Source organism: Vanellus vanellus (genome assembly GCF_965231255.1).
Source record: "Vanellus vanellus genome assembly, chromosome: 1".
Classification (NCBI taxonomy): Eukaryota; Metazoa; Chordata; class Aves; order Charadriiformes; family Charadriidae; genus Vanellus; species Vanellus vanellus.
Window position 1 is genome coordinate 29,786,894 of NC_138905.1, and position 27,671 is coordinate 29,814,564.

Genomic DNA, 27,671 nt, shown 5'->3' on the forward strand with positions numbered 1-27,671 from the left:
TTAGAATACTATTTTTCTTCTAATCACGTATAGCCACATAAAAGTAGGGAATGTAATATTTGAAATGTATCGTTGAAATTATAGCACCTCATACTGTCAGACGGAGAACAGGCCAACATAGCTCACACACCATAGCATCTATTTATAGGCCTGACTCCCTTTTGCAATGTCAACTGAAACATTAATCCATGTTTTAAATCACAGTGTCTCAAATATCAGCTGCTACTAGTTGTACAGTTGCCTTTCAGTTTATATCAGAGAGCCCAATGGAGTCTTTTGAAGGACCTAGTCGGGTTAGCAGGGCTAACTTATTAGAAATCCCTACTGTAAACGATTTCTCTTCAGAGGATGAAGATGTTAAACCTGACATTAAACATCGTTTCTCTCCACTTCCACGAAGGCGGAATTCTGCTTCTTCAGAGGAAGAGGAGGCCGAAACCCCCACCACCATCGCAAGAAAAGTTTCATTTGCTGATGCATTTGGGTTTGATCTTGTGTCCGTTAAAGAGTTCGATACCTGGGAAGTTCCAAATACAGGACAAAACGATGACATAGAAGATGAAGTTTTCCCTCAGGAGGAATATTTTTTCTCTCAACTGTTTACGTTACCTGCTTCGCAAGAAGAAGTTTTGCAAAAAGTGCGAGAGCAGAAAGTATTGCTGGAGTCAATCGTGTTCCTGCCTGGGATTACCTGTATGAACGGCATTATAAGAGTCCTCAATGTATCCTTTGAAAAACTGGTGTATGTTCGAATGACACTGAATAACTGGCTCAGTTACTATGATATCCTCGCAGAGTTCATGCCTAATTCTTGTGGTAGTGAAACCGATCAGTTCTGCTTTAAGATTTCTTTGGTGCCTCCTTACCAGAAAGATGGAGCTAAGGTGGAGTTCTGTATACGCTACGAGACATCGGTTGGTACCTTCTGGGCAAACAACGACGACAAAAATTACACACTGATTTGCCACAAGAAAGAAACTGCGGCCAGGGTGGATAATAAACCGCACAAAGAGGTGGCTGATAGACATCTTAAAGGCTGCTTAAAGACAACACAAAGCAGGTGAGGTTACACCTTAACTTTTGGTAATTTACAATATGGCTGGTTAATTCTGAATAAGTTTGTTTGCTGGAGCTACAAATGCCCGTGCTGTTTTCTTCTATTTTTTTTTTTTTTTTTTTATGATAAATTAGACCAATACTTGTTTTCAGTAAAGCTCTTGTATATATCAGCTGGTAGTTTTCTGCAGACAGATTGATATTGCAGACAGTTTTAATACATGGCATACATGCCACTCATTTGAAAAATAGTGTGAGGGTCTATAAATCGTGGGCTGTGTACAGGCTTTGATCTCTGTAGGATATAAATTGAGCTGACATCAGTGAGAGCTTTGCTCCAGACTGAGGAAGCTGTACAGTTAACACACTTTACATACGCTTCCTTGATAAGTCAACAAAAATTTAAAAGCAAAACAAATCCTGAGTTTTCACATGATTTATTTCATATTTCATTCTCTATATGCAATTATTAAAACAGAAATGGCACTGGTGATTCAGGAAGCTGATAACTCAGGGAAGGACCCTATTGCAATTAGAATAGCTGGTACAAACTTTTCTGCAAGTGGTTGGGCTATTCTGCAAGTTGTATATTAGGGTAATAATAGGGTAATAATTTTCCTGATGCTGGTTGATGTTTCTATTTCCCAAATGGTGGAATCAGTAATGATTTATAAAGTAGAACTGATAATATATTAAAGAAAAAAGATATATAGAATTTATCTCATATATACTATTCTAATTAAATGTAGGCGAGTACTATGTTAATTCTAGAGTAAAGTGGCAGTGGTTAACTTACAACTTAATCCCACATAAAGAGAGACACTCAGGAATAGTAACTTTTGGCTTCCTAATCTGTTCTTATCTCCTTTCTGTAAGCAAAACAATGTTGCCTGTGACAATGTAATTCTCAATTTTTTGCTCACCAAATTTACTATAAATCGTTTGGAGCTTTGCACAACTGAATCTATATTTTGCCTGCAGCATCCTTAGCAACGCTTAGATCCCAGAACTGAATTTGTATGGAGTTTTTAGTTCCTACAGTCTTTCCAAGTAAGGCAGTACTGTTTGATTTCCCTGGTGCTCTTCCACCGGACTGAACTGTTGGGAAAGAGGGATCAAAACCGCAGCAGTGGTGGGAGCTTCAGGAGACGGGAGACAGCCAGGGCTTCCCCTGTGCAGAACCTCCCTTCCCAAGACCTGGACTTGCTGCGCTGAGAGCCTCTGCCAGCCCTAATGGCACGTCAGCCCTGTGAGGAGAGGTGCGCAATACGCCTTAGTGCCTGCATCAACATCAGGGTGTAAAAGCAGCCCTGGGGCTAACCCGAGGCCCAGTTCATAGCCAGTCCACAAAGCTCTCCTGATAAGTGTCCCTTGGCCCAGCTCTGGGGCCATCATGATGATGCTTCCATGGGGGAACATCCCAGCATGTCATGGTTCTTTAAGTTGTATCTGTCCTTCAAGAGGTGTCACACGACCCATTCTGGGTAAATAAGACAGCCTGAGATCCCCTGCAGAAGGGCCATGATATCAAATACCACAGGCGTATGCAGGCAATGTGACTTCAGCCTGCGTTCAGGTAGCCCACGTGGAGCAGATGACGGACACGGAGAGCTGAGTCTTAATTTAGTGAGCCCTGGGCTTCCAGATGCTTTAAGGACTAACCTGCAAATTTAGATACAATTGAGCATCTAAGTTCAAATGACTCCTAAGAGTTTAATTCCCTGAAGCCTCCTGTGACACACCTAGTGCTAGCATAAGTTGTAGACACATTTCTTCTGGGGGATCCTCTTTTACATGTTTATGCTAAATGTATTATATGTAAGTCAGACAGGGAGGTATTTTAAAAAATGGTAAAGGAGGTAACACATCTACCCTTTAACATAAAATTACCTCGTCACTAATCAGAGTGTAAAGTTGTCTCCCTCCATATCAGGCTGCAGAGGAATGTACGTATGTGTGTGTCTGTGTGTATACATATTTATATATATGTATATATACCTCTACGTCCATATTTGTTCATTTATACACACACACACACACACACATATTTGTGATATTAAAACTAACGTGGTCACATTCTTGTTTACATTAAGATCTGTGACATATTTTTGGCAAACAGTTAACTAACCTGCACTTTCTAGACACTCTGTAGTGGCAGAAGGATGTAAACAGACCTTACAGTAAATGCAGAAATGAGCTGAAAGTATTTTTGGAATACGGTCTCAGTGGTCACGAAGGCTTCTGAAAGACAGTTCTGGCAGATTGTAATCCAGGACCAATTTTATGCTACAGGGACTTCATTGACTTCACAGGAGTTACAGCTTTCACCAGTGTAAATGAGGTCAGCATCAGGGCCTTTCGTTTCAAAAGAACTAAGATGCCAACCTCCATTGCTCACTTGTTTTTCAAAGTGTCTTTGTACATGTTGCCCCTTTGAGTGAGGAGGAACACCCTGCAGACATCTGCAAAAGTACCTCATTATTCTCCTTCAGACCCTCATTAAAACTCCTTTGCTTTCATGTCTAGAAAAAAGCGCAAGAAAAACAAACCCCCCAAAATTGGCAAAGTGAGGCTGCTGATGTGCTATGACTCCTCCATATCACGTTGAACAGTGCTGCCTGTTTCCCTGCCCTCCTCCACCAGCCCGTCTCTCTCTCGCCTCTTGTTTTATGTTCAGATTATAAACTCGGCAGCATTTATATATGCTGTGCTGGATGTTTACAGGATGTTTAGCAAACTGGGGGTCCTGGGCCATAACTAGCTTCTCTTAGGAGCTGCAACAATGCTAACAGATATACACAGAAGTAATAACAACTTTACCTATGGTTCACACAGTCAATACGCAGGTCGGCAATATTACTGTCCATGACAATGAGCTGGATGGCTTAAATTAAAGATTTCGTTACAGCAATCTGAATAGAAGCCTATTTTAACAGGACACTTATTTAGGCCCCTATTTCAGATTTAGAAACCTGTTATAACTTTTTTTTAAAAACCCTTGGCTCTGAGATATTTATACTTTCTCTTAAAATGTGCAATTTACCTCTTCAGTTAAAAAATAGGACTGTTAAAGAACTATATTTTTTAAGCAGAGAGTCTGATCCACTCTAGGGCATACTTGTGTGGCTCATTAAGTGTCATTAGTGAGGATTAGTTGCATTAGTTAAGTGAAAGGAATAATATGCACTTTCAGAGGAAGTTACTGAGGAAACACAATATAACTGTATCATGTTACCCTTAAGAACATGAACCTGGACAAAGTTGTGTGAATGAGGGCAACGGGATGGCTTCTGACACTGTTATGAAGAAAGAAAATAAAAATGGACTAAACCCTCAAAAGTTGCACCTGAAGAAATAATAATGAAAAACAAAACTGCAGGGAACAGTTAATGCTAAAAACTGTCTAGATTTGGTTATTCAGAACCACACGACTTAAAATCCTGCCTATTCATTCCATGTTTCATTTGCTTTTGCTTCTATGTCTAGGCATGAACAAATAGTCTTTCTTAAAGATTCAGAAAATATTTGCTTCTAACTGTATTGGTCCAAGCTAAAATCTTTCCAACATAAATTTTAACAATTTTTGTGTTTTTCAAAAATCTTGAAAGGATTCAGAGGCACAAAATATAGTTTGAAAAAATATTTGAATTAATTCATTTATGTTTTAGTTTATCTGGAAGTGTGCCTTTAACTTATCCGTACTCACAAATACACTTTGGGGAAAAAGCCCCACTCCTAAAATTTTAAAGCTGTCACTGGAAAAGAGAGATCTTCTGTCAGTAAACATCTCTGATTTCTGTTGTATATCTTCGTATGCCTAAACATTCAGAATAACGTAAATGAATTGTATTGGCTCCATTCTTTTCTCTTTTTGTTTGACTCTTGTGCTTTTGGGACATGGATAACGATTCTGAATACAAATTTCTCCTGGTCCTCAGGTTTGGACCACACGATTTTGTTGTGGACCCCAGGCTCCTGCATCCGTCTGATCAGACAGGGACGGGTTGTGTGTTGCATGAGGCAAACTCCTGTAGATCATGCTGCACGGCGCAGTGATAACGACCTGCAAACCTTTTTCCCCCGTCACTGGTGAGGCTGTGCCCCATTTCTGTGCTTGGTCCTGGTTTGCCATCTGTCAACAGAGCAGCGGCAGCAAGAGCACAAGGAAAATGGCTGATAAGCATGAGAATTGTTTTACAAAAGGGTAAAAATGTGCATTTGGACTCCTGTCCTCTGACAAGGAAGGGGGAGGCTAGGATTTTTATCATAACTGTTAGAGTTATCCCCCTCTCACCTCTCTGAGCCCACAAGTATATCGCTCTGAACTGATGTTGGTCCTGTGCGTTTTTTTTTGTAATTGCCAGACTGTACTTTTCTTTCAATGGTAGTGCATCAGTTCACTTCCCTCGGTGATGCCACTTTAAAACAGAATGCAAAATAGGGCGATGTCTCATACAAGAGCTGCTCTATGTACGGTGCGCAATGAGAAGGAAGAGGCTAAAACCCCCGGGTCTGTGGGCTGCCAGTGCCAACTTCAGCAGTGTAACTACCGAAGGGTCTTAAAGCAATTGCCAGTGAGAAAATATCTTCTGTGCGTGAGTACTCTCCTATCTGCAACTGCCGTCTCGTCCCCTTTCCGACGGAAGGCAAAGGAAGTAAGTTGCTGGAGATCCAGCCTGGCAGGACCACACTGTTCTCAGTCAGTCCTCCCCAGGCAGATGGCCGACCAGTGCCCAGGTTGTCTTGAGAAATGCAGTTCTGCATCAGCTCCTCTCAGCCTTTCCCACAAACCCATGATGTGATTAAAAAAATCAAAGACTTCTGAGGAAGATGTTTGGAAACATACGCTTCGCGTATACTTTGCTATGAGGAACAACTGTATTATTCCCAGCTGGTTTATTTAAAATATAGCATTTAAATTATGTTCCCTTTTAATCCTTGTTCTTTTGATTGTTGCACATCATAATCGGAAAGGGAAAAGGAGAGCAGAAAAGGTGTTGAAACACACGTCTTCTTTGTGTACTGCTATTTAATCTCAGGGTTGTTTCTGGCATCTCAAGTCACAAGTTACACCTTGATCAGCATACAGATATGGGATTTGACTAAAGTTTATGACTATTATTAGGCAGTGACTGCAGTCACTCTTTTTACCAGGAGAGCAGCTGCTAGAGAAGCTATCCATTCACAGGGAGCCAGCTAAAAGCAGCACTCCTCTCCTATTCAATCTGACCCAGTATTCCCAGCCCTTCTCTTGCCTCCTGCTTATTGCCAGTCTCTGCCAGTTGTAGAATTAGGAAGCACTGGCACCAAAATAAGACTTCTCCAGGTACTTGAAGACCATGATTATCGGGGGCACAGGATAATTATTCAAGGTGATCTAAAATATATTATTCAGACAAGTGGAGTAAAAGAAAGCTGTGGAACTGAGGCTGAGTATTAGGAATACTTCTTAATATTGACTTTAGAGTTATCTTTTAAGGAAATTGCTGCGACCTTCCTCTCCAAAGTAGTTTAAAATAAGTTAAGATAAACCACTTGAAAAATGTTCTACAGGGAACGATCCTGCTTGGCCAGGAACTACGCTCAATGGTCATTTTCGATCGGTCTTGTCATAATATTTCAAAATCCGGGCATACTTACTATTTGAACTACGAAATATATTAAAGGCCCTAAAGATAGATATCCAAGTTAATGCCATAAGGCTTTGAATGCTGTCACAGAAATGCTGAAGAAACAGGTGGAATTTACTGATGAGAATGGCCTGCACAGAGCAAATAGACACTGCTAACCATACTTGTGGTCTCCTAATTTGAAAGTACCTGGCGACTGAAAAACTGTCTCATTTTTGCTTTTGGTGATTGTGAACTGTGCTACCCATGTGCCATCCATTTATTGCACTGGAAACATTAAAAGAAGCTTTTAAACTTTTAAGTAACAACGTGAAAACAGCATGTTGCTTTACTGGCAATCTTAGCATAACATTTACTCTGGATCTTATTAGTAGCAGTGATTTCTCGTTCACTTCCATGATCCATCTTAGAAACTGGTCTCACGAACGTCACAGAACAGAAATTTGTGCTCTAATGTATGGGAAATATTGATTGCTATAAAGCTTTTTCACTTGTTCGCATAAACCCATATAAAACTAATGCTTTGTAATCTGAGTATCATTTCTCAACCATATGATAAGTAAGTACTTGTAATTATACATGCATTGCTTGGCTTTACACTTGTAAGATTTTTTTTGCAGTTGCTACAATTTCATCAGCTTATTTAAGTATGCCAATACTGTAACACTGTTACTACTGACTCTTAGAGATCTTTAATGCAGCGACTGGCTTGATCCTGCAACAGGCACAATAAATAATTTAATGAACATCAGGAGTCTCACTGAACTTTGTAGAACTCTGCATGTGTAAAATTATCCTTTAATGTTAATATTTACAGGACAGGAGCTTATTTCTATGCTCTTTCAGATCACTGATTAAGGACTTTTGGGCAAATAGAAATATATTGCTAAATGAACTCCTGTATTCCATTGTTCAATGACTCTTTTGTTTAGTGAGAGATCTGTTTTGCAAATTGAACCATGCTGGTAATGACCATTTCAATACTCTGTCTCCTGTCCACTGTTCAGGTATCGCAGCTCATAAATGTTCAGTTGGAAAAAAATTGTTCCATTGCATTCACCTTGACTTGGCTAAATGTTAGTCTTGAAAAGATGTTTAAAGTCAGTGAAACATTAACTGAGAGCACTGGAGTCATATTTAATCAATGCATTCACTACCAGTGTCATTTGAGCTGTTTATTCTGATTATGAACTTTAAGCCATGATCCGGCCACAACACTGCAGCTCTGAAATTGAAGCAATTGGTTCGGCAGCAGCGTAAGTCCAGAGAACCAACCGCCCACCGTATTTTTAATACAAAATGTGGATTATCTTCTCAGTTCTAAAAGGTAGAAAAAATGGTCCAAACAAATACTTTGCAAGTTAAATGCAGTCCCTGCCTTAGGGCAAAGGAAGAGATAAGACCTTTTAAACACCATGGGAGCATGTTAGGAGTGGCTATTTGATCCCTTGGCCTTCAGTGACACACAAGAAAATATTAGTTGATATGCCAACGCATAATGGGGGGCTTGGTTTTCTGACTGACTCTCCACTCTCCTCCTGATCTGTGGAACCAGCTGATACTCTGACACTAAACCCTAAGATTTATTACTGCTGGTTACTAATAGCAGTCCTAAAGAGCACTGAAGAGAACTGAGCTACACAACTGAATGTGAACTAGGTAAAGCTGGCAGGTTTTTGTTACCTTGCGCTGAGGTGCACCAAGTGGGTTTGCATTTACGTTTTACTTTGCTGCATAATAATTGTCCCTGCAACAATGTTTATGGCTGCTGGATGATATGCATAAGATGTTCAAGCCTAGATCACTTCATTTTGTGGTAGAGGGTTGGAAAGTTTGTCAACCTTTCTCTCTCCCCAGCTAACCTAGCAAATCTGCATCAGTGCCTCCTGGTTATATTCCAGGTCTTCTTGATAGAAATATTGATACGTATCACACAGCTGCCTTCTTGCTGTGTGGTAGTAAGACAGTATGTGGAAAAAAAAAAAAAAAAAAAAAAAAAGTTATAAGAGTCTCTTCTTGTCCTGATAACACCTGGGAATTTTATCCTCCTGTGATACTTATTGAATTCACAATTACTTTCCAAGATTTAGATCATGGTTGTCCTCTCTCTAGAATGACTGGCTAAGGCCACCCATTCTGTTCTCCCCAGCGGTGGTATCTGTGTCTTAGTCTCACCTGACTGCCATCTATCTATCTACAGTCTCTCTAAGGCATCTGTCACCCTATGTCACCTTCTTGCATACATGCCTCAGCATATTGCCGACAGTCCCTAGGAAATGGCTCTCTTCTGACATGCCGGTAAGGGACTGCTCCTTCTCTATTTTTTTCCGTGTGAGTTCCAGGGAAAGACCAGGTGCCACACAGGCTAAGGTCTTTTTCCTCTCAGATGTATCCAAAATATATACAACTTGGGAGAAGTGCAAGACCTGTTGATGGTACATGGTTTACTCTCCTTCCATCTTTTAAAGCAGTGGAAGAAATAAGCAAAAGAAGAACAGAGGGGTTCTACCCCCAACTCCTTTCTACAACACCATTTTAATATTTGACCATGGGTCTTCCAGACAAAATAGCAACCTAAGAAGTGTCTCCTCCGACCTCAGGCGAAGCTTAGCCCTTAGGAAATTTGACCTCTAACTCATCTTTTCCACTTTTTCAGTAGCCTGGCCCTGGAGATAGACATCCCAATAGTAAGGTGCTGCATTACTAATTCACAGTGGAGTTGTCAATAGATCTTCTAATCTTGTCCAGGGAAGTCTTTCTTAAAGAATTTCCTTGTTTCTCAAATAGTTAGTCCATTCTGTCAAGGGATTTAAGCAATTTTCTGACCAATCTGCGTACAAAACAGTGGTATAAAAAGACTTCTGAACTGGTTTCTTTTCAACAATGTTATGTGCGTATCATACTGAGGTACAACTATCATGACAGAGCTATAAAAGCGTCTGATAAAAGTTGAAATCTTCTTGTTCATAGTTTCTGTAGCTTAATTTGAGATATAACTGATTTATTATGCATGGGTTTTTCTGCAGTCTTCGTACCTATAGTCATGAGAATTGGGGATAGAGAGGGCTGTATTAAAAGTTTCAGCCTGGTGCCAAATTGGTGTTGGGCTCCTGTTTCAGACTGTATGGAACTGAAATCTTCAAATGGACAGATATACATCTGTATTTTTAAAAAGAATGTACAAATGTTTTGCCATTAAAACTCAAGGTCTTTTTTAATGAGCTAGAAAATAAAGACTAATTTCTTGGGACTCTGTTTGCTTTGAGGCTATGATTATTCTCATCCCAAACCAGGCCAATGCATTTTGTTCTGTGCCACCTATGTCCCTGCTTCAATCATAAACTAAGACTGAAAAATGAAAATATTAGTAATTGGAAAATATAATCCCCTGGATAGCACCAATCCAATAATCTTAATAAAAATAGGTTTATTACAAACATTGCCTGAACCCTACCGGGAATTATCTTTTCAGAAAAAACACTCAAATTCCCTTAAAGCTGCTCTCTTGATCAATTGTCCCCCTCGATACTGTTAATCATGACACTATATACCACTTATTCTGAGCATCTTTTTCCACTTTGCTTTCCAAACTTCCTTTCCAATTTCTCCTTGTTTAAAAGCTACTGACAGTTCTTTGTTGTCCTTTTGCAGGCCCACCCTTTCTCCTCATCTGGTGGCAGCCCCTTTTCCTAGATGACCAAAACTAAAGGGTATTTCCTCAAGGTGGGGAAATACCGCAGTTTAATATTGTCTTCCTCAGACTTCAAATATTTAAGTGGAGGTTCTTTGTGGCTCTCTTTTTGTGCACAATGCCTGTGAAGGTTGCTAGATTGGATCTCCTGAAAATGCAATCTATTCACAGCGTAGTTTCAAAATGGTAGTAGCTGCAGTCGAAACCTCCATTGCAAATATCCTCACCCACCGCTCTAACGATGAGTGGGCCACTCTGCCTCAGCGCCTCTATCCTCTGCCTCCTGACTATCAACAAGGGAGCTAATTAGTGTCAGTCCTGTTTGTTTGGTGACACCCATTTACTGAGAACTAGATTGAGCCTTCTCTAACACTGCTGGTAGTTGAAGGTCATCTAAGAAAATCAGTCTTGCCTAGATTTGTAATAAGGGCTCTGAATTTATGTACAGCTTTATTCTAACAGGATCTCTTGTAATGGAATAATATTTTAAAATATTATTCAGTAATTTCTACTTAATGTTCACACAGCTCTTAATTTATGGCTGTTGATTGTCTTTGCAGTTTTCGCTTTAATTTCTGAATCTTTTCCTGCGTGGTCTCAATCGGTTTGGAATCTAACAATGTAATTTAAATTATTGCTTTCTGCACTTTTTAAATGAAATTATTTTTCTGTTGTGCTTCTATTTTTTAAATGCATCCCGAAAATATTAAACTTATAAACAGAAGGCAGTGATACCGACACATGACAGGCAATAGCAACGTTGTGGTTCAGGCACACATAACACATCTCCACAAGGACGGATCATTTGAAGCCAAAATGCTCTGAGGTAGGAATTGGCCATATTTTCAGGCAAAGCCATGTGGCCAGTAGAAATTTGGGTGTGTGCATTAGGAGACCAGAACTGAGGAACGGTGCTCGCTGAGCTTTAGTCGCCCTCTGCTTTGTTGTCAGCACTGACAGCGATGCTCCACACCGTGCTCACACCGCGCTCACACCGCACTCTGCGGTTTCTTGGTCTCTCTGTAATTTGTGCAGCTGTTGGCTTCTGCTCTGCCCAAGGTCTGGCTCCCTGGCCTCGCAGGAGGCAGCTATTTCATCATGAAGATGCAGCCAGCTGCCCAGGCCCACAGCCCAGCCATCTCCTGAGCTCTGCTCCCCAACACCTCCCTGAACTTCAGCCTGGCGCCATCGGTTTCCAACACAGCTCTGACGCCCCTACCTAGCATTAAGGTCAGCTTCTCTTAACAGTGTGTAAAAGCCTGAAAACGACTTAGAGCATTTCCCTGAAAGGCGGTGCAGCTGACTACTTAGTTTCCCTGCAACTTTCTTTCAAAGCCACTTTACCGTTTTTTTTTGGTTTGTTTTTTTTTTTTTTTCCCTGCCCTACTAATGGATTTGGTACTTCAGAGCTCACACATGCTGCAGTGTTGACACTGACTGCCTTTTGCTGGTCGCCATCTTTGCTCTGCTGCTCACTTTGTCCTCTCCTCGCAGGGCAGACTCTCCTGAGTTCCGATTTTATGTCCCCAAGCACCTCTGCCTTCTTGGCCGGTCATAATCCTGTGTCCAGTTGTTTAGTGCTCTCCCTAGGGTCTAATATTTGAATTTTATTTCATTGGACTTTATCCTTACGTGCTATCTTAAAAGAGCAGAGGACCGTTTAATTTTATCATGCTGTAATGCCAGTTTTCTTGTATTTTCTTCCTATCTACCTTAGACTATCACAACATGTCTCCTTGTAGGGTGCACGTCTTTTTTTATGCACCCTAATCTTCATATGCTAAGAATCTGGTTTGAATGATTGAAATTCTTTAGCAATCATAAAAAAAATTATTCTGTATTTAGGTGATTCCTAAGAAAAAAAATGTATTCCCTTAATTTCTAGCAAATTCTTATCAATACCTTTATATACAAATTGTTGTAAAGATAAGCTATTCTTATCTAATGGTTTCTAGGAGTTTAAGACTGTCTCAGCAGGAGTTGCTGAGGGATGAAACTTCTAATGATGATTTAAAGCAGTGAAGTGTGTAGGCTGAAACTGAAATAATTATTGCTGTAACCCTCTAAGCACTCTAAGTTCCTCAAGAGAAAATACTTTGTTCAGAACAGACCCTGAACAACAAAATGCAAAAAAAAAGTGAAATAATAAAAAAAAACCCTTGGAGCAGGATGATAATTTAGAACTAGAATCAGTATAATGTGAGGATGTTCTCAACAACTGCTCACAAATGCATCAGACATCACAATTAAAAAGGAATAATAATTATGGCCCCATTCGAAAGTATGTAATATTCTATTCCATTCAATAAGCCATGAACACTTTAAAACCATCAGTGTAATCCACAAACCTATATTTACAACATTAAACTGGATGTTCTGCCTTTTCAATAACTGTCATCTCATCTCTATTATTTTCACCTCAGACTCTAATTGTTTCTTTTATAGGAGCTAACCTACCAGTGTCCTTGGCAGTACAGTTTATGGCTCATGCATTTACAGTAATTGTTTGGGCAATTTGCCACACAGTATAACAATCTTCACATCACAATCAGTTTTTGTAATAAACAGCATTAGTTGTGAAAAATACAAGTGATGCATGATTCTTATGGTAGATAAAGGGCACTGAAGATGCCCTTTAGAAAAAGAAAGGAAAATGCTCAAGCCTTGAACTGCTTGAGAAAAATACTGATGTCACAATAGAGCTAATTAATTTGATGGTACAAACAAGAGGGGAATGCGCCTTGCATTCATTAGTGTCAACTCCAAATAAGAGCATACCGTTCATAAAAATAATATTCAGCCTTCGTTTAGACAAAATGTGCAGGTAAACAAATCAGAAATAAGCACCGTTTCCTGCAATAACTATGATTTCGCTCCTTAGCTTTATCAAGGCTCTTTCTCATCTTTAGCCACAGGGGCATCAAAGCCTGGGTAGGTACAATTTGCAGGTAGATCTCTGGATGAGGTCGGATCCTGTTGCCCACCAGCCTGGCTGGCTCCAGTGTGGCCAGCACTGCTGGGTGCTACTTGGGCACTGGAGCTTCTGTGCATGGTACTGGTCTGCTCCTGGGAAGCTGAGCACTTACTTAATGGCTTCTCTCTACAACACATAGGTGATTGCACATAAAAATGTCCCACCACCCACGACTCTGCTGAAGACACTTTGTGGCATCTCGATTTTCAAGCATCCAGAAATAACAGGTCAAGTGTTGCTTGGTGGGGAGGCTGTTTGACACATCTCCAGCAGGCACATGCTCCTGTGTTAGAAATTCTCCAGAGGAGAAATAAGGTATATGCCATCTTATGCTGGTGCACGGGCAGGCAATCCTCAGCCTCCCTGCCATCTCCATGCCTTGGCTTGTGCTGAGGCACGGTGAAGCTAGGCCCCAGGAAGCACAAAGGTGGCTTCAAGCCAAGGTTTACCTCCCGTTTTTGAGCTAGGCTGTGAATTCTCTAGCAGTACCAGGGCTTGAGACTAATATTTATAGGGTGCTGGAACCATGTGTGATAAGAAGTCATGGAGTGGTTGTATTATAAGACTATAACTTCAACAGCTGATAAGACAGGCATCAGTTTAAATCAGTAGGAGACTTGTCCCTGTAGTGAGTTTTGGACTGAGCCTTACGGAGGCAAGGAATGAGATTATCTTGTTAAATATTTCGTTCATATATTCAGTAAGGGAGATAGAACAAAATTAACTATGGACAGCTCTTCACAAGAGAAGCCAAAGTCTGCACTTTGGAAATCTGCACTGGGATCCTTGGCAGCTCCTGAACCCCTTTCACGAGTTGTTGTACAAAGACAGAGAGGCCAGGACACGATTTGGATCTAGATGTCAGAGGGTGGGTGGGATGTATCTTCAGTGGTAGTCTCACCATGATAATGACACCAGACTCAAGCTTGTGTTTTTAACATTTTTTGCATTTTCTTCTCTCTATGAACTGGTTTTGCTAATATTTTCTCTCCTGTCCCACTGGCATTTTAAGACCAGTATAAACACAACGATGTTTTAAATGTAATTTTCCAGTAAGCCAGCTGTTTAGGAGGGGTTATGATAGTAAAAAAAGGGTTGAATTCTTACTCTACTGTGTCTTAAAAACAATTTAATAGAACTTTAAAGCTCTGTTTAGACCTTTACACATACACAGCCTTTCCTACTGCTTTCCAAAATTCCTTCTTCTTTAGAAATTTAATTTTGTTCTGTGTTTGTGGGTTTTGAATGACATTGCATACAATACTACTGAAGTTCAGAATTACACATAGAAAATCCTTTATTTAGTTTCTTATAAATGTTCTTTTAACCCAACTCCTCCAAACCTCTTATAGGCTTTCTGCTTCCAATGCACAGGTAACATTTTTTAAATAATTTTTGTTGTTGCTTGTTTTATTTATATACATGTAGTTTTCCTTTTCTACTTCCTTTTGACATGACATCTGCTGCTAATGATACAAAAATAACCAAACTACCAGCCCATCCCTCCCCATGTGGTCCTTCTCTCCCCAGCTCTGTGGGGTTACAGTTCTGTGCAGGATGCCTGTTTGGCTCCAGTGACATCTCAAACCTGAGCACTTACTTGCACTAATTTACTTTTTGCTCTTCTGCTTCTCAGTAAAACGTTGCTGACACATTTAACTACTTCTTTTCAAGGATCTCATATGTTGTTTACATCCCAGTGGCATCATTCTTCAACAAGGCTGTCTATTTTTGGCACTAGATCCAAAAGCACTAGTTATATTGAAGGTTGCTTCTGTATTAGGCTCCTCAGGTTTAGAAATCTGACCTGAAATTAAAATAGAATTACCGTTTGGTTAGCAACTTCAATCTTGCCAGCTCCTTTTGTGAAGACATTTTAGCTTAACCTCAGCTTCAGGGTAGAAGAAGATTATTTTGGTTTTGAATCCACCTTGAAGTAAAAACCAGAAGCATGAAAGATTATGTGAGAGCCTAAGCCTATCTGGATTTTTAAATGAAATTGTATTGAAAACTTTTTTTCCTCTTGCATGTTTTTAACTAAATGCTTGAGAAATATAGTCTTTAAATACTTTAATGTCCCCGTACCTCTCTAAATTTCAGACTAAATAATATATTGCCTCATTTTCTTTTAAATATGAGATAGTATAAAATTGTTCAGGTTTCATTAATTTCAAGAGCTTTACAGGTACATTTTCATCTTTCCATACTCTGTAATCCAAAAATTTTAGACTCTTCCTACATTCTGTAAAATAAATATCTTGTGATTTAGGTATTAATATCTAGCATAAGCGTATATAACACAGAACAATGTGAACGGTGCTGTGGGTTATACAAACATACAGACACAACTTTTGCCAAATATTGGTGTGTGAATTAAAACCGCGACAAGCTATAACAACCTCACCCATTATGAAGAGATTAGTAGCTCCTGGCTATAGTCCCAAACCTATTTCAGAGCAGACCAAAGCACCTGCTGTTCCACAGTGAAATGCGCACTTCTGAAAACATAACTCTCAGGGCATACAGCTGCATAGCAGCATTTGAAGTAGGGCTGCACTGGGACTATGGGACCATGAAGTCTTATCCCTTGGGAAATGCGTTGCATAATCCCGTTCACAAAAATATATCTATGTTTCCATACCGAGACCTTCTCAGTTTCTTGCGCCTGGTACTTGCACTGAAAAATTACAGGATATACTTTTCTAATGCTTGCACATCTTCTTTTAAGTTTCCACAACAAATGTTTTCGTGAACTCTTTCTATTAATACATTAACAGAGTCTTGCTCCTTAATATCTTTTCTGTCTTCTCAGCATTTACCCCTTTGTGATATTAATAGGGGGCATTTATTTCTCCTCCCAGTTTTTATTTTGCTAGGCTGAAAATAGAAATACTCAGTTGGTCTCCTTTGTTAATACACATTTTTCATCCTGCCAGTCTTCTTGTAGCCCTCTTCTGCACCTGTTCCCGTTTGAATTAATCTTTCTTGAACGTTGTATACAAATGTTCCAGAGGAGTTCCAACTAGTGTCTGGTGCCGTCAGAAGAACAGTTCTTGGAAATCTTTCATTACTGGGAATACCTTCTCTGGCACGTTACTGCAGAACTCTGCCTTATTGCCACGGCCATCTCACACCGGTTTGGCTTGGAATTGTTTTCTGCCAAAAACAAACTCAGATTTTCCTTGTTCACCTGTTTCTTCCAATTTCTGAGCCCTAATTTTGTGGCAGAAACTCTTTCTAGTCCCTAAATGTGTAACTTGGCACTTTATAAATTTGAATTGTATCCCTTATCTATTATTCTGATCCTCCAGGCCACCCATTTCTTTCAATCCTCCTCTGTGTCGGTGATGTTCCCAACTTCCTATCTGCCATGGATTTAATTTAACTTTGACTTTTTGCGCCTTGGTCTGTAATAACATGACTGAGTAAGTCTGATCACACGACCGGTCCTCTCCAATTCCCCAGCGATGTCTGCCAGCTCCGCACAGCCCAGCTCATGGGGCCCTGCTTGGCACGGAGTCCCTCTTCCACCGCCCAGCTCTTGTACTCATCTCCCTGTTCTCCAGTTTAATTAATAAATTTCCCATGTGGCTGCACAACAAATGCTTTAATGAAGTCCAGATAGATTAGAAAACTGATTTTTAGACAAGGGAAATACAGTAATCTTATCAAAGACAGATATTATCAGGCGAGTCTGTAATTTTTGTGACATTTTCCATTTATCTGTATTTATTCTCTCATTTAAGTTTTGTTCTAAATCTATTGTGAAAACTTTTTGAAGACACCTGGGCCTTTAGTTGCCCTGACGCTACTCTTCTTTTTCGTAAATATAGTTAATACTTTTCCTACTTTTCTGATACTGTAACAGTAGTATCAGGACCAATTAGACAGATTTGAATAACAAAGATTTTAAACCAGTGTGTGATTTCCTCTGTTGGGTCTCTCAGTATTTTGGGTTGGAAATTATCTGCTTGTCTTAATTGGAGCATATTTAAACACTGACTTCTGCCCCCAGACTGGATGAAATACTATCGTTTTCTAAATCTCTGTTCCTATGAGTGATGCCCTGTAAGAACTCTATTCCTATAGGGTTCTGCCCCACTATTAACACTGTGGTAGAAAAGTTTAGGAGAAGTCTTTTGATTGTGGGGTTATACATAGATTGTCTGAAATCTTGATCAAACCTCACTTCTAAAAAAATTCCTATTTAACTTAAAAAGACTAATTCCAAAGCCTTGATATCTCTCACTTTATCCCAACCCTTTCTGAAGTCAAAGCAGTATTGTTTATTGGCTAAATAATTTTTTTCTCATCACTTATATGTTGTCTATCTACTCCTCATCTTTAGGGTTCGTTTAACATTTTTTCTCTGTTTGGAATGTCAATTCTACATAACTTTGGGACTTCTGAACTTCTGTGCATCATGTCTATCAATTTTTCACTCTTCTCAGTCCTACTAACTAATCCCTGAACTTCCCATTTGTTCTTTCTGAATGCAAAATAATAGTGATAACCTGTTTGCTTTACATCTTTGTTTTTATCACTCAGTCCAAGAGAATGGTAGTTCCATCAAGAATGAATCACATGAGCATAAGGGTTTTTTTTGAAGTTGGTAGAATTTCTTAAGTTCCTAATGTACTTTATGAAGATGTTCCCTGTTCAGCTGAAGGAGAAAAAATAACTGCGCTTCAGCAGGTATACAGGTACTTACGTTGGAAGGGAACTGCATTAGCTGATAACATGGATTTTTCTAGCTCACATTGTGGTCAGAATGTCTGGATCACTTAAAAATAAAACTAAATGTTTTTAAGCAGAACACAAATTTTGTGTCTCTCACTACACAATGTAGGCACATTTAAGCCACCCTCCACAACGCAGGGCAATAATTAATTTAGAAAACAGAAGCTTCATTACCATTATAATTAAAAAATCTACTCATGGAATTCTGATAGTGAGCTCAGAACTTTTCAGAGAAATACGGAGAAAAAACAGTCAGTCAAAAAACTTACTAACTAGACAAATACCATCTAATTGCCACTTTTTGATGAAGGGGTAAATTTGGTGAAGGGGCTTTTGTGAAGTATTTCAGTGTTTAGGGTGTACATACATTTTTGAGATTGTTCTGTAGTTGTATGCACCTGTAGTCTCAGCATCTTCTTATCATTTCTTAGATTGAAGTAGTGTTGTTAAATGACTGCAGTATCAATATCCTCAATTTAGGTTAATTTTAGATTTCCCACTAGAATAATTATATGAGGACAGATATTTCTGGTATAGAAGTGAAATGAGAAAAATACCTGTTACACTGACTTTCCCTGTACTTCGGTATTTGCAGGACAGGTGTGGGCAAATAATGGGCTATAAACCAGCAGTCTTTATATAATTCCGTGCAATATGCAAGAAGTTATGTCACAAGCCCTGCTGTGTGGATCCAGGCTGTGAGGCTGTGTTATTTCTATTTATTACCTATGTTGCAGTTGTGAAAATAAACTTGTGGACCAGGGCTCCAGATGCTACTAGAACAAGAGTCAAGGACAAATTAAACTCAAATCACAACAAACATAAAACTGAGGGGCTCAGGTCACACACTGTGTGTTACAGCCCCAGCCACTAAAACTCAGTAGCTATGTTCTAGTTTGAATTTAGAGTTACAAGGTGAGATTCACTCAGGTAATTTCAGTTATCCAAAACTAACGGTTCCAGTCTAAGGCAGTCACTGTACATTCCCTTACGGCCAGTCTCCAGAGGCAGAGAAGCTCCTTCGAAGGATATGTCACTCCACCTCTCTTATGATGTCCATGACAGAGGGAATGAATCTCCCTTTGGAAGTGTTAATCTCTCACTGCTGATGATAGGGATGATGTACCCGGCTGCCTGAGCGTAGGTGCTTAGAAAACTAAGGCTAGATCAGGTAAACCCCATCCTGGCACATGCCCATAAGCATCCGTCTTGAAGCAGCTTTATACTTGTTCATTTAAAGGTTCAGAAAATAGGTACTCCTCCTTTAGCATCCTTATTCAAAGACCGTGTCCATATTTTACACTGAAAAGCTGTTAGTCAAAACAAATTAACCACTGGCGAGGGAACATGGGGAAGGGGAGACAGAATCCAGTCCATTTCTCCAAGAAATGAGGAGTAAGCTAAAAAGTGAGGATCTTGCTCGTACATCCAACTTCAAGAGGAGTAGCCAAATCTGCCCTCCAGTTCCTCCCCAGATGGTCTGCATCCTGGTGATTTGGGTACGTTTGGGATGTGTGTGCAGTTGGGTTTTTAATCTCATCAGGGTGTGATAGAAGCTGAAAGTACCACTGTATCTTGGATGCGAGCTCTGACTGCCAGTAAACTATAATTTTAGATGTGGGCATGAACACCTCTCCTTCTTCTGGCCATGCTTCTTGAAAGAAAAAAAAACTTGTCAAACTGCATTCCTTTAAGAAGTAGATGAGCAGCAAAGGATGCCATCCTTGCTACCCGGCACTTGCATCCACACGGCTGAACGCTGCAGGTAGCCAGCTACATTCAAAGAAAAGCTTTGAGACACTTTTTTCCCCACTGGATAGCATTAGAAAGTTCCCTGCTGTGCCCATGTGGTTTTGGGATCGTTATTTTGGGGTGACTGAGTCAGCTCATGCGTTATACATGTCTTGGCTCCTAATTCGGGGCTTTTGCAGACACCCTATTAGCACCTAAATGCTTTAATGCACCTGTCTCGTGGTTGAGCCCCAACCTACACAGTGTGTAGGCTTATGGAAGCAGGTGGGTGAAAAAGATGCAAAAGGGCAGAAGAAAACTGGGTACTAGATGTAAAACTAAGACAATCATTTCAACAGTAAAAAACAAATAAAAAATAATGATGTATAAATATTGAGCAGTAATGATTTACCGTAAAAACCTCACAGATCTACTGAAAACAAGGTCCTGGCTCTGCCAGCCTTTTCAGGATGAAATGCAGATTATAGGAACTGCTGGCAGGGGAAACTACATCTTGGTGTGAGTAGGAGAGTGAGAAGCGTGCAGAGGCTATGTGTGTACCAGAATTCAAGAGTGACATGACATTCATATGGATAGCAAGAATATTCAGCATTATTGCAATTAATGGTGAAAAAGAACAGCTGAGAGAGAGTTAAATCTTGTGCTTCAAGGACAGCTTCTAGCAACAAAAGGCCAAGAGGAAATTTAATAGGGCAGTGCAAATTACTCCAAGTATTTTCCTACAAGAACTTTACATCTTCCCCTGAAGTATCCGATGGTGGCCAGTGCCAGAGATCAGATGCTAGACCGGCATTTTCTTCTGCCTGCTTTAGTCTGGCAATCCCTGTAAAGGCTGGATTTTAAAAAGTTGGTGACAGTCGATGTCTAGGTTCTTTTAACAGAGTATAAATTTAGCATCCTCCTTCTGAATTAAGCGTTTAGGTGGCAGAGTTAATGTTATATCAATTCAAATGAAAGACGCTAGGAGAAAATAGAAGGGGAAAAGATTAATATTTGAAAATTAGAAAGTAATTTTCAGTAACAGAGGTGGACGGCTGGTTGAAAAATGCATAAATTAGGACCTACAGAAAAAAAATTGCTCTTTATAGAGAAGTCATTAGGAGTGATATAATAATTTACATTTTACATAAGTGACATTCTTTTTAAATTTTTTCCCCCTTTTCCGTTAAAGGTTACATCCCTATAAACAAGCCATTCAAACTGCTATCACTTTGCAGTGATATTGATGAGGACTGCAGGCACTCAGCTTCTCTCTGTAGGTGTTTGTCCTGTTGGACCTGGCCTTTGTTTTCACAGCCAGCAAGACAACAGCAAAAATTGCACTGGCTGCAGGGAAGCAAAATTAATTCCTATCGGCCAGGCATAGCATAGCAACAGGATTTATACTGTGTACACGCAGGGAGAATCTTTTGATTTATATCAGGTAACAAAGATGTCTTTTTGCAGCGATCTCTGTATACATACAAATATTTGAAAAATATAAGCAAGAGAGAGGCCGGGTCTCCTGAACACATTATCCTTCCAGACCCCTGCCTGACCCCAAAGTTACGCTCTCCTGTCACTGACCCATCTAATCACCTTTGTGCTGCTTCCTCAGAAAAGGCCTGGGAAAACCCATCAGCTTTGCAATGTAATCTGAAGGTCAACACATTTTCATTTTCTTGGCCAATTCTTTCTTTGACCAAGACTTAATACCAGGTCACTCAAAACCAGCTACATTTTGCAAAGCTGTTATTTTCAGATTTTCAAACAGCATTCAAAATTTGGTGTAATTAACTAGCCGTCTTTATAGCTGAGTCTAAGAGGAATTAGAACAATAATTTTTGCAGAATAACACAGGAAGTTTCTTTTTGTTTAACAGCAAAGAAGAAATATTGGCAACGTCTGACGATGACACATGGAGTAATTCAAGGACTTCAGGTACAACACCCGGTTTAATTAGTTCTTCCTTACTGCACATGTTAATTAAAAAATAGTGTAATAAACAGCCTCATGGAAATAATTCAAGTATGCTTTTGTTAACTCTTCAGGCACAAACATCCCAGAGATTGTTTATTCACAAGCGGAAGACAAAGACACCATACCAGCTAATGAAAATATAAAAGATAAAAATGCAGAATACAACCGGGGTGATCATGAAGATGATGAAAAAGAATTAGAGTTGCTGGTAAGTGTTATACAATTATATCTACAGTATTAAATGATATGAATCCATTTACGCTTCAAAGCTGGTGAAATGCCCCCTTTTAACAGAGCTGACTGATGTACTAATTTACAAATGTAAAGCCTTGGTCTGTACTTTCGTTGAATCTCTAACTGATTCAACAATAGAAGGTGCTTTGATTTCAGTATAGTGCATCAACTTTTTCTGGTCTGAAATTAATGACTTCTCCTTTTAACTTCTTTACGAGAGGCTCTAAGTGACAGTTTAAAGGAATTAGAAGAGTAGCGTTTCAAAAATCTCCCTTCCCAGTCTCTAGGACTGGAATATTCTTAAATAAATGCTTTGTATTCGGTAAAATTCTTATATTTATGGTACTGTTTGCTTTTGGGGGTTTTCAAAGGATAACTGTGTAACATGCTATACAGGCAAAATAAATAAATAAATATTTATATTAGGACATTTTTCTATATCAGTATTTGACATTAATTTTTTTATAATAAATTTCACACTCAGTGAACATTCAATCTATTTGGATTTGTGTGTGTGCTTGTGTGTGTGGTTTGGCTTGCATTTGTCAGTATGAAAGAAAAAATGGCAATAAATGAGACACGTACAGCAATCTATTATTCTCAGTGTCTGTTCTCAGCTCATATCATTTGAGTGCATAGATTCATAATCATAGATTATAATAGCTATCACCTGTGAAAATGTGAATGCTGAATCAGACAGTAGAGGAAGATGAGAACCATTCTTTTTTTTTTTCATATAGATAGTGAGAGAATAAATTCCTCTTATTTGAATATAAATTTTTCTTGTCTTTTACTTAAAGAAAGTTGAAAATTTTTGCCTATTGTGGGACCTTTCACTGCCTGAAATTCCATGCCTCCTTTTTTTTCCTTTTCTTTTTTTTTTTTTTTATGGTGAAACATAAAAAGGAGGACCACTAAAATCCCTTGTTGTTCTCAATCCACCCTGTTACAAAAAGCAGGATCAAATGTAACCGTTTGTTTATCAATTGCCAGGATTGTCCGTACAATAAATGAAGGGGGAGCTATAATTTAGATGTTAATTTGCACTATGCGCTCTTTAATGAATTAAACAATGAAGGCTTATAATAGATGGAAATACAACCAAATCTTTGAAACGCACAGGCATTGGCTCACAAGACAGCTGTGCAGTTGACAAGTAACATGAGCCTTATGTGAGAAGAAGGGGAAATCGTAAGATTTGCATATAATTATTGAGATCATGCAAATGTCAGTTATGAGGAGGGGAAAAAAACACAGGCATCTCACTGTTAAATCCTGACAGTTGGCATCACCGAAGAACTCAAATACACTTGAGCACTGGTTGGCAGAGGGTCATTAAAACAGAATTTGCAGAGACATTAGCTCCCTCACTTTTCTTTGAGTGACGTTTTACTATTAATAGTTTGCAGAGGCTTTGCAGAAAACATATTAATAAGAGAGACTGTAATGGGGGTATCTACAGCAAGTGCGAATGCATAAAGGGGTGCCCAAGAAGCTAGCCTCTAATTGATCAGCTAGTGCTATCAGTGTGACTATGCTAAAGTGAGAAGAGAGTGCAATGACAAGCAGGCATAGCTGAATAATACAATATGATATTTGGGAGCTAGGAGGGAGAGTGATTAGTTTCTGGCCTTTTACTTCGCTAATCTCATTTCCAACTCATGTCTTACCAGATTGTCTAAAACCAGCCTGGTTTGAAGCCTGTAAAATGGTCCCTGAGAGAAATGAAACACCGATAATCCTTACAGTATTTGTCAGTGTGAAATGTGTCTTTGTTTTAGTGGACAATACTGTACATTACCAGACTTTGATGTACTGTATCAATGCCCTCATTTAAGCGTCAATCCTCCCCCCTCGCCCCACGCTTCTCTCTCTCCAAATCTAGAACCGAATGTACAGAGAATGAATTAGCCTCCCTTTAAGGGAATATTCTCTTCAGATTTAATTTGTATAAAAGGCAGTAGCAGCTTACTGAACTCATGAATAAAGAGAGAGGGTTCTGAATGCTATTTTATTTCCTGCATCTTTCAGCACCACCATAAAGCTCATTAGCTATGTTAAAAAATACATACGATGCAAATTTTGCAAATGGCTTGGAACATGTTTCCATAAAAGCTATGTTACTGAAAACAAAACTTTCCGTAACGAAATCCTGCCTCCTTCATTTGGCATATTTTTGCAAAGCGCTTTTTTGATCACTCTTTTCTATTCTATTGTTTCAGCTAAATCAGCACTTCACAGGAGCTAGAGGTACGTCTTCCAGAGATGAAAGGAATTTACACACAAGAGAACCAGTTAATTTTCCAAGTGAAACTGAAAGACTGGAGAAAAAGCTAACCTGTACAGAAAGAAGCAGTGACTTGCTAAGGCACCCCGTGCCGATCAGTTCCTCATCTGAAAATACTTCACAAGAGGCAGGAGGAGAATTAAAAGATAAAGTTAAGTATTCCCTAAGAGATTATAATAGTCAGCCATCAGGGAAGGAAGTTGCTGCTGGCTCGGTAAACAGCGGTGAGTGGTCTTTGGAACGTACTGGTACCAGTGAAAGCCTTTTATCGGCAAAATATTTTGCTGGGACAAAGCAGAATGAGGCTGTCGATATTACGGCTACTGTCTCAAGCCGACAAGGAGAGCGCCACACAGATATTTCAAAAAGTGAAACAGATAGTGCCTCGGGAAGTAAGATGATGGAGAGGTTATTCATCAGTGAGGATGCTCCTGATACCTCGAAAGGGGCCTGTGAAACGAGACCAGAAACCATTTCTCCAGAGCATGATGAATCCATGCAATTAAATGCATGCATAGCAGGGACGCTGGATGGCAATGCTAATCCAGCTCCGGAGCACCAGGCGCCGCAAATGTCTCACCAAACTCTGGATTCATTGTTGCCAGACGCTGACAAAAATGAAGGAAAAATCAAGATGATTGAAAGCAAAGTTCGGGTACATTTAAGAGGAGATTTATACGCCGACACTTTTGCACCTGCTGATGTCTCAATAGACGCAAAAAGCCAATATACGCAAAAAAAAGGAGTTGGTGAAACGTCAGGAAAGAACTATAATGCCGATGCAGGGAAGGAGAAGAAAGTCATCGAAGTAGCAGACCTGGCACTAATCGGGGAGGAGGAGGCACCCAAACCTTTCAAGTCACACAGAAAACAGGCCGCCAAAGCGTTGAACACAACGCTTCTGTCAGCCGAAGACAACAAACAGGCACCCAGGCTCTCACCGGCAGATCCCCCGGCATCCTCTCCGGGGGATGAAAGGAGAGCCGAAGGCACTCGGGAACACAGGGGATTCACGAGGTTAAAAGACAGAGGAAAGTCAGACAACACAAACAAAGGAAGACCGATAGGAAAGGAAAGCGAAGCGAACCCCGCCGAGCAGAGGTGGCAAGAAGCGGGTAGCGAGGTTCGGTGGGGAGCGAGGGGGACGGTAGGGCCTCGGAGTACGGTGGCCTCAAAGGAGTTGTTTACCTGCCAGGAGGCAGAAAGTTGTGAAAAGCCTTCTATCTCTGAGCAGGGTGTTACGGAGGAAGCAGTGGCAGGTACAGCTTATATAATTAAAACAACATCAGAAAGTGCTCCAGAAAAAATGTCTGCCAGTGAAAAAGCAGTAATTGCTAAGCTACCTCAAGAGACTGCACTAAGTGACAGGCCCACAGAGGAAAAGGAAACAGCGTTTGATACACATGAAGGGAGAAATGATGGTTCACATTATGCTCTTTGTCAACTCAACACAGTGGGTGTATTATATGACACTGAATTTGAAAAGGAATCAGTTTTAGATATTTATAATGCACGCGTACATGAAACACTGCAAGGAGAAACGATGTCTGTATGCAACAGCAGGGAAAAACGTGCCAAAGCACAACCAGACATCGGCAATATTCTACCTGTAGGAGAAGCAATAAAGGCTTCTGATACAGGAAAGAAAGAAGGTTTGCAGCAGGGTTTATATTCGGACGTACCTAGATGTCCCCCAAGTGCCCAGAAGCATCTCTACAGTGAAGAGGCGGAAGAGCTCTGTAGGGAAGAAAGCCATGTTGGTGGACTTTCCTATTTACGTGCTAAAGCTGAAACAAAAATGCCACCTTCTGGTACAAATGCTGTGCCCGATTACCATTACAAAAGCTCTTCAGTGGCATCTTCTGAAGGGTCCACTGTGGCAGGAGATATGGAGCATCTGTACAGACACTTTGAATTCAAAGTCATTGACAAGGTTGCTGCTGAGTCAGGGTATGATTTAAGTCTACGGAATGAAATGACATGTATTAATAAAAACCTCTCTCCTGAAGCTGAAAAAAAAGAAGTACCTTCCACTTCAGACATAGTGATTTCTCAAGAAGGAAGAGGAAGGAATATAGGTCACTGTTTCCATCAAGCAGAGTTCAAACAAGAAAAGTCATTGAGGCCAGAGGTTTTAATTAGTAAGCCAACCGAAGAAGTTGGAGGGACAGGCTCTCAATCTGATCGTTTGATAACTGGGGGGAAGATGCTAAACCGGCTTGATGACTCACAGAAGGAAAGCCAGCATGTTTCCGATTCTGCAGATATTTCTAACCAGAAGAGTGAAGCACTTAAGTTAGCTAGTGAGACTCCAGGTTTAAAACATATTGCTTGCAAAATCTTTTATTTCTTCTTCTTTCTTTTATTTGCTGCAACACTCTACCACTATGATTTGATGGTTTGTCTTGCACTCTACCTGTTCTCCTTGTATTGGCTATACTGGGAAGGAGGGAGAAACAAGGAGTCTGTCAAGAAGGAATAACATTGATTGTCAACTGTGCACAAGATCCTTGGTCAATAGTCTCCAACCCCTCCGAAAGCATTTTCACTGTCAAAGAGCTTATTCATTGTTAGAACCAAAGCAAGTTTTCCAATGAAGCACCTTTTTTAAAAGATTACATATGAAGCCGAGCCTTCATATAAGTAATTATACTATACAGGACCATTATATTTGGATCATTAAATACCTATATGAATATAAATTCCGAAGCATGTCAAGTTAAAATGAAGTACAGCTGTTGCTCTTTAGCAGGATATGAAGCAGCAATGATTCCTATCTCTTTAGTACTTAAAACCACCTTTTTTTTTGCATTAATTTCTTTTGCAGGAAAGTCATATTTTTCTGGGTGTTTTTTCTAAAGTTTTGTGTAGTACATAACAACACAAGGAACGATATAAAAACTAACTCAGTATTTTGGTACTGATACTGCACTTGATAATCTACTAGTGTAATTAGCCAATGCTCTGAGAAATATGGCATCCATTGATAGGTTAATATTTTTTTCCAAATTTTTATTTCATTGCTTTGACTTAACGCTCCAGTCTTGTCCCTGTTTGAAAAATGTAAGGCTTTGACTTCAGTAACATCATGTAACTTTTGGGATGCAACTCCATAGCAGAATAAATGTGCTGTTTCCACCCTGAAGAGATTGAAGGCCACAGCCACAGGCCTCTCACCATGCACTCATCTGCACGAATGTTTTTGGATTTTGTAAACGAGAACTGTGTAACATGACTGAGAATTTCACTGAACTGTTATTCTAGATAAAGCCTTTGAATGACATTTTTTCATCAGTGTTGCTTGAGCATATCTACAAAGCATTAAATAAATTTTACAAAGGAGTGCTA

The 27,671-nt window shown here is 39.7% G+C and overlaps 1 protein-coding gene across 1 annotated transcript; it reads left to right on the plus strand.

Annotated features, from left to right (window-relative positions):
- The first annotated feature begins 229 nt into the window (after window positions 1–229).
- On the plus strand, window positions 230–27,671 carry PPP1R3A (protein phosphatase 1 regulatory subunit 3A). The gene is made up of 4 exons (XM_082486852.1): window positions 230–1,060; window positions 21,705–21,763; window positions 21,874–22,010; window positions 24,259–27,671. The coding sequence occupies exons 1-4, from the start codon at window positions 267–269 to the stop codon at window positions 26,803–26,805; spliced, it is 3,537 nt and encodes a 1,178-aa protein (XP_082342978.1). The 5' UTR covers window positions 230–266; the 3' UTR covers window positions 26,806–27,671.

What these genes read in the sequence shown, in the direction of transcription:
- PPP1R3A (XM_082486852.1), top strand. Translation starts at nt 267, where the DNA reads ATGGAGTCTTTTGAAGGACCTAGTCGGGTTAGCAGGGCTAACTTATTA. An exon ending in GAGTAATTCAAGGACTTCAG is followed by an intron (nt 21,764 to 21,873) that starts GTACAACACCCG and finishes TTAACTCTTCAG; the next exon opens with GCACAAACATCCCAGAGATT. An exon ending in AAAAAGAATTAGAGTTGCTG is followed by an intron (nt 22,011 to 24,258) that starts GTAAGTGTTATA and finishes CTATTGTTTCAG; the next exon opens with CTAAATCAGCACTTCACAGG.